The sequence below is a fragment of the Mya arenaria genome, chromosome 7 (assembly GCF_026914265.1).
Source record: "Mya arenaria isolate MELC-2E11 chromosome 7, ASM2691426v1".
Lineage (NCBI taxonomy): Eukaryota > Metazoa > Mollusca > Bivalvia > Myida > Myidae > Mya > Mya arenaria.
Window position 1 is genome coordinate 39,745,042 of NC_069128.1, and position 7,997 is coordinate 39,753,038.

Sequence of the window (7,997 nt, forward strand, 5' to 3'; positions counted from 1 at the left end):
ATTTTACAGTTGTTTTGTTAACAACAGCAATGATCTCAGATATATAACTAGACAGGTCAATATGGCGTTGTGGACGTGATTTTCCAAGCTTTATCATTGAGTCATATGATAAACTTTATCTGGTTTATAAATATATAGGTCAATATGGCTTTTTATTCGGTCTGAAAATTGCCCTTCGTTTGATCATGGACGGTTTATCTATAAATCATGTTATAAATGGTATTTTAGTCAGAAGCGAGGAATTCAATACTGCACACGGCTTTGGCCTTACATCCATGTACTTTGAATACAACAATCTAGGTTCTGCTTACGAGATTTGGAATGTCGCATACGGCCTAGGCCGTGTAAGTGGTCAGAAGTCTTAGCTTGCAAATATATGATATAGTATAGTATAGTTTAAAATATTTCAGTTTAGCTTGTCAATACTTCAAGCGGTATATGCAATAAGTGTACTACATTGAATACGTCTACACAGCCAATATTTACTTAGCGAAAACGTTGTAATGCAACGAATTTGTTTTTTTCTTGTTAGCGTGGAAAAAAGCTTACATAGATTCAGAAAATTATGAACAAAATATATAGGCATTCAGAATATGCGTATATAAGTTTCTCATTAAATGTTCGAAAACCTATTTTTCTATGGTTTTAGAAGCAATTGTTTCTCATAAGGCCTCTAGCCTCGACAATTCCAAGTCGTGTCGAGCCAGGCCGGAAAGGTCATGCTTAATGTTGTGACAGGCCAAAAGTAAACTAGCAGAAACAACCACAGTCATGTTTGATTTAATGAAATTTCAGGGCCTTGATATTGATGAAATAAAGGTAATCGTCTAACTGAAGCAACATAGCAACATCAAATCAGGCAAAACAAGAAGCTGTGAATGGGATCTGTTCAAGGATCAAGGCTTTGTCGCATTCAGCACTTGCAGTGCTGTGTTGAGAATATTTTAATTATAGACTATAAGCACATGCTAATTTAAAAACATCAGTCAATAAGATTTTATTATGGTTTTTATTCAGTTTGAATGTATATTTTTCAACATTTAGATACCGTTTACCAGTTGTTTTCGATTACTGGTAGGGAATACCCGTTTATTGATTGAATTCGCATTACCTGTTATCAAAATGCAATCGAACTGATAAGTTGGCGGTCGGAAAAACAACTCTTGATATATTTGTTTCAAGTTGAAGTGGTTTAAGCTAGTGAACAGATATTATTTTGGCTCAAAGGCGATAAGTGTCTTCATGCGAATAATATGTGAATATGAGATGACATACTTTACAACTGCTGATTGAATGCATAATACTTAAATTGTTGTGATGTCCGTCAGTAACCATGAAATGTATTCAATGTTTTGAAAATAACTTTTAAACATTAAGTTATCCGTTCAGATCCATTTTTCTTAATGTTTCCTATGTATTTGTTATAATATGTCATGTATGTATACATTGATGAACAAAATACAGACGAATCTCGTTGGCTCGAACGCCGAGGGACCTGCGAAAATACCTCGAACCTTAGAACATTCGACCAAAGAGGGAATGCCTACCTTTAGTATGTAGAAATCAGTCTTGAACATTCAGTTCAAGACAACCCGGAATTGGAGCCAAGCGAGTTCGAGCCAACGGATTTGACTCAATGCACACTAACTCTTTTGACTTTGAATTTAATATATATTTTAAAAATTTTTTACGTTCTTGATATATATTGGGAGAATGCAAAACCGTCACAAAATGTGCCCTTCTGTTGTTTTTATGTTCAAAACAACGTTTTTGTATTGTAAATGAAAAGAAAGTCTGGGAGATCCTTTTTTTGTATCTTTTTACAATACGTTTAAATGAGTTGTATACTTTTCAAAAAGGTGTGACTGTTGTCAACGTCAGACAAAACGAGGATAAATTAAGCTTGTGTTTGTTTCAGATTGAAAGGCTACAGTCAATGAGTGGACAGGTAGAAGCACACTATGACGATGTTCAGGAAGAATACGACTATTTCATACACCAAAATTATAAATTGCAAGCAACCTCTAATCCAGCAAATATCAGAGTTTCTCAATATAAACCCTGTTTAAACAATATCAAAAAGAAATTGGCCAGCCTTTCAGTTGACATAACAACAGTTCAACTTAACATAACTGAAGAAATAAGTGAACATGAATGCACAATCCACCAGGACGAGAAACGACTTAATATGAGTCTACTTATGTATCAACAATGCATACAAATGATTGAAATGTCTGAAGCACGAATTGAGGAATGCAAAGAAGACGAACAATTGGCTTCAGTGAATGCGAAATACAATCGAAAAATTAGCAAAGGTGCCAAGCGGAGAGCAATTTTAGGTGGAGTTATAAGTTTTGCAAGCGGAATTGGAGGTTTTATAGTTGGGGCTGTGCTAGCTCCGTTTACGCGTAAGTTAACACTATCGAAAAAAGTTTAGCGTGCAATTACACATAAAGAACCTTTTACTTTCAATGTCTCGTTATGGACTAAACAAAAGAGGATTTATATTACTAATGCTGGCGATTTCTTGCAATATATTTTCAATAAGTGAACCTTGGTTTGACAATGGCTCCACATTCATATTTAAAATTTGATTTAAAGATGATATATTGTGGAAACCAACCAATTTCTTGATTTCGACATGGTTGTTTATGTGTTCGAGATACGGTGCTAATGATTTCGTTTTGAAGCATCACAACTCAATTTTATTCTTAGAGCATGGTCCCTTTATACTCCCTGGTTAACATCAGTTCCCGGTGCTAATACTTCTCAGCAAAACATTATAAGTGGAATAATCATTTTTGGAACTGTTAAGCTAATCTTTTTCAAAGAGATGAAAATCATAGAAAGCAGCCACAATGTGTTAGCTGATGAATTTATTATTGTTTTACAGTTGGCGGAAGCGTCGCAGTTTCTGCAGCTTATGGTGTTGCAGCTGGAGTGAACATTTCTGCAGCAGTTATAAACGGTGTTAATGCAAGTGAATGCACTGATCGTGCAGATTTACACGAATCGACAGCAAAGGAGTTACGTGACGATATACAAAGACTGGAGGAGGAATGCGAAAAGGAAGAAAAAGAAATGGAGAGACTTATGTCAGCCATAGGTAATTTAACGTTTAAATCCGTTCGTTGTTATTACTATCTAAACTATCTTTCTTGCTTTTGTACAAGTGATACACTCAGCAAAATACAGTCCAAATTATGTTTCCTTTTCAACAAAGGATAATACTTTTTGTCTTAGGTTAGAACTAACAAATATGTATACATTCAATCAAGCACCAACAGTATTTGTACGACTTAAACCTTTACTTTTGATTGTAGATTCTTTAACAAGGAGTAACGAGGAATTGAAATTTGTGCGCGATGTGGCATTCAATATGCTAAAATTCATCTACGAATCATCTGAAAGACTTCAGGTAATTGTTGAAAATATTATAAAAAAAATACTTAAAGCAAACACCTTCAAGACACAGTTTCAGCCCGGATACGATCTATACTTTATACGTATACATGGAGCATTTCTGTAATGATTAAACTCTAAGAATGCCCTTACTTGAGGTAGGGTCGACACCTCAACTTTTTTGTACCAAAAATGTATCATCTGTATTAATATATTTCATTGCACATTATATGTCGTTTTTATAAACTGCACAGATGTGCCAAGCTATTTCAAAATTTCTCAATAACTGACAAAGTTACAGCCCAGACACCTGCAGGATGGTCGGACGCATTGACGGATGTACGGTGCGATTTTATTATATTCATCTTCGTGGGCATAATGAAACAAAAAAACCCATAAAAACCGGAATGTCGAGCAAATGGATACAGCAGCTATATCGTCATATAATTGCTAAACAAATAAATCACACAAGATTTAAAAACCAAGTGGATATCGTTTTTTTTTTATTTATGTCTTTTTATTTTGAGTATAATATTATATAAGTTAATGTCTCTTTGAACCATTCTTTCACATTAAGATGTTCAACCGCCCAATGATTCCATGTAGCAAAAGGCTCATATTCATTAATAACAATATTCATGTCGGAGACTAGCCATGCACACAGTTATTGTCCATAACGTTCCACAAACAAGTTATGTTCGCATTGATAAAGACATTTCTAAAATACTTGGTTTTATTTATTTTTAAATTTTAAGGTAAATTTTCTGCATATTGATTTACACAAGAACACACTCTTGCGCAACATCGTGGCAAAGAAAGTGATTTTGCATAAGTGCATACTACTTGCAAATATAAGCTAGAACTGTATTCAGTAAATAATACATAAGTGGAATAACAGGTTTGTACTGTGCGACGACTGCGTAGGAAATAAGAATTGGGTTTAAATAAATATCTCACACAGTAAATAATACCTTTATTATCAAACAAAAGATAAAACGTGAATTTATTATTTAATGTTAACTGTCATTTGTTTAAAGATGCACTCTTACTCCCAAATAAGGTTTACCACAATAAATGCAATTGTTTTAATATACAAAAAAAGGTGAATAAATGTCGAAAAAAATCGTTTTTATAAAGGCTACTGAGTTTAATTTGAAAGAAAGGTGCAAAAAACATGGTATTTATACCTTATGAGATGATTACAGATCACAGTAAATCTTTAAGCATTCACCTATCATTTAATATTTTTGCGTTTTCATCTATTTATACATGGTTACAATCTTGTTATCAGTAATTAATAACTTTCATAAATGAAAGTTGTTAAAGGTTTATCACTCAAAATTATGTTTTTATACCTGTGTTTGTAATGATTTTGAATATGTGTTTCACTTTAACTAACGCCCCATCGTCCCCTAGTTAGCATCTTGACGGTTCTTTAATCATAGAGACCCAGCACTTTTTTATAATTTCGTTTAAAATGTTTATAGGAAGCTGACGGTGTACTGTTCGAAGTTATCCAAGAAACAGACGCCTTTGAATTGGTGCCGATTTTGCTTGCAAGCAATCCAGGCTGTGCATTAGCTCATATCCATCTGCATGAGTTACAGGTATACTTAATATCTGATAAAATTGTAACTTGTCGTTTGAAATGTAGTGACCGTACAAATGGTAATTCTGACCTCACGCTTCAATACCAAGTGTCGTAGTTTTTTTCTTCCATTTGTTGCACTATGGCTTGACCCATCATCACTACATTGAGCTTATTTTGTGTCGCCGAACGGAAATTGCCAAGAGATTGAGATAAACCTGTTTTTATCTTATATTTGCAGCAAAAGTGGGAGGATGTCAACAACCTGCTTCGTCGAAACCTTAGATATTAAGGCATCAGATAAACAATTATGAGCACTTTGGTTCGCCGATTATTGTGGTATATTTTGAATAGGTGTACTGAACAGATAGGACTTATCCCAAAGCAGATATTACAAACACTCTTTTTTGGCTATAAACATTTTGATAAATTTACTTTTTCACTTCGGATTTTCCTGAAATAAAGAACAGTCATACTAACAACTTCATTATTTGTAATTAAGTTTTGGACGTTATGACATATATCACTTTGACTAATTTAAAAGCAGAATGCCAAACTAATGACGGTAAACCCTGCATAACTATCAAGATAAATCCTTGTGTTTCGTATCCGGACTATTTCTACATATATCTAAACTATCTGCGTTCAAATTTTTAGCCCAGTGTTTATCTTATTGATCAAACTTCTATTTATTGTTACATGTTATAATATCATACATGTTTTCATATCCTCTACAGCATATGTATACATATATTACACGACAATGGTGCAGTCTTTATTCTTCACCTTGCACCTGCCTGACGTGCAACGTATAAAATACTTATTTATTATATACCAAACAATGTATCTGCAATATGTTTTTGACGCAACTGCTTGTGTTTCATATCATGCTAGTAATGTAAATGTACTTGTACAATGTTGATTAAGTGTTTTCATTGAAATTAATGTGTATTATAAACTTTCTGCTCTACAAAACATGATCTGTTCTTTATTAAGTTTGAAACCCTTTATTAGGTATGTTTTTATCATTATTAAGATTGCAATTTATTACTTAGGTCCTAAACTGTTAATAGTTTTTACAACATTCCGTGGCTTTAAAAACATGTCCTTGTTTTAAAATATTCACAACGATGAAATTTTATGACGTTTTTTGTATATTTTTTTTATGCACACACGCACACACACCCCCCACACACACACACGCACAACACACACACACGCACACGCACGCACACACACACACACACACACACACACACACACACACACACATTAGAGTTCAAATTGGCGATCTACAGGAAACGGAGCGAGCACAGCGAGGCTGCAAGCCGAGAAAACTTGCACCATTTTCTGAAGATCGTCTAAATGAACTTTTTTGGTGTCCGTACTTAATTGACCCACTAGCTGCTCCTGTTTGTAGTCAAATGATATTTTGCGCGAAAGTCAAACCGCCCACGCATTAGTTGTTTATAAATGAGTGTCGGGCGATGGTATTTATTTATGCTTTGTGAGTTATAAAGCAATTAAAATTCGACATGAACGCTTATTAAACAATTGTTGCTATTGTTGATATTTAGATTTATATAATTACCTATGTTTGCATAGTACATTACTGGGATTACCTTGTTGAGTTTTTTATTCATAATGATAAAAAATTGCACATTGTACTGTAATTGTTTGATTAGTTGTATATTTTAGATAACTTTTTAAAGGAAGAAACGTAAATGAGATTTGCATTTGAATATTGTCCCAAAAATATTTTAATTACGCACTGAATAGATTTTAAAACGATTTGATATCTGATTACACATCTATTTTTAAATTCGGGGTCATGACGTTAGCTGCCTCCAGGAAAACGGCACCCTTAACTGTGAATCATATTAACCTCGCATGCGCAGAGGGCACAGCGACCTTTTATAAAATAGACGACTTTAACAAGCCATGTAGATCGACCAAAAAATCCATATGAAAATAAAATGTTTATATTTCACCGTCGGATCTGCTCTATATGATATGGAGCTGCAAAAAAAAGGGAAAATCCTCGATTGTCAGTGGCCAACAAATATGAGCAAGCACTTAACTATATCAAATTTCTCTTATCGTACTTTTAAGACAATAAACGAAAATTAAAAGGTTAATGTAAACATAACTTATAGAGCGTTTATCTTTTTTAAAGAACCTTTTAAATTTTAATATTTTTGCGGAGTTATTGTCCTCATCGATTCTTAAATAAAGAGTTTAAGACGTTTATCTGAGCATCTTTTATGTAGGGTTAAAGACATTGACCACTGTGTTTACGATGCAGCACACGTAGATGGAAGCATGCGTTTTGCCACTTATTCTCTTAAATGTTAAACTCGGTAGCCTTTTGAAAGACATCCGTGTCTGGTGTGACGAATGCTTTTACGGCGCCGGCGTCCCTTCGCTACTCGCTTTAGCCGCTATTACTGCATGTGGGATTAAGTAGTCCGTCGTCAATAGTCATAAAACAAAAGTGAGGAAAAGAGATGTGTAACAAACAGGGAAAATAACCTCAGGAGTAGAAGACCCGATTTTATGTATAAAGCTTTTTTGTTTTAGAACACAAATTAATAGAAAGTAGAAGGTAGCTTACATACAAATAAGTTACATCTCCTTGCCTCAATTGTTTATTGTTTTTATTATTTCTGATATCCGTAGGTTACTAGGACACATCATGGATGTAGGAATAGATTGTATCAGTAGCGTCGCTACAAGAAAACGCCACATGGCTGGGCAATTATGGAATATACGGCAAAACGCCATGGTTTTATGAAATTGAATGCCTGTATTTAAGGACATTTTTCCCCAACTCTACTCAGCAGCGATATCATACTTTCGATTAATAAAAACAAACTTTTTTTAATGAATCAAATAAGTTCCCATTGTTAAATGAACCCTGGTATATATGTCGATTTTACGACTCTGCATCTCGATATTTTGACTTAGTATCTCAACAGTTTGACTTAGTTAATTAATCGATTATATT

The 7,997-nt window shown here is 34.0% G+C and overlaps 1 protein-coding gene across 1 annotated transcript in view; it reads left to right on the plus strand.

Annotated features, from left to right (window-relative positions):
• LOC128240748 (uncharacterized) overlaps nt 1-7,238 on the plus strand; it is a 128,033-nt gene extending 120,795 nt beyond the window's left edge. Inside the window, exons 3-7 of the mRNA XM_052957568.1 lie at nt 1,919-2,408; nt 2,894-3,106; nt 3,324-3,418; nt 4,890-5,009; nt 5,232-7,238. Coding sequence (XP_052813528.1) covers nt 1,919-2,408; nt 2,894-3,106; nt 3,324-3,418; nt 4,890-5,009; nt 5,232-5,282 — 969 coding nt within the window. The 3' untranslated portion in view covers nt 5,283-7,238. The remainder of the gene's footprint in view (nt 1-1,918; nt 2,409-2,893; nt 3,107-3,323; nt 3,419-4,889; nt 5,010-5,231) is intronic.
• The last annotated feature ends 759 nt before the right edge of the window (nt 7,239-7,997 follow it).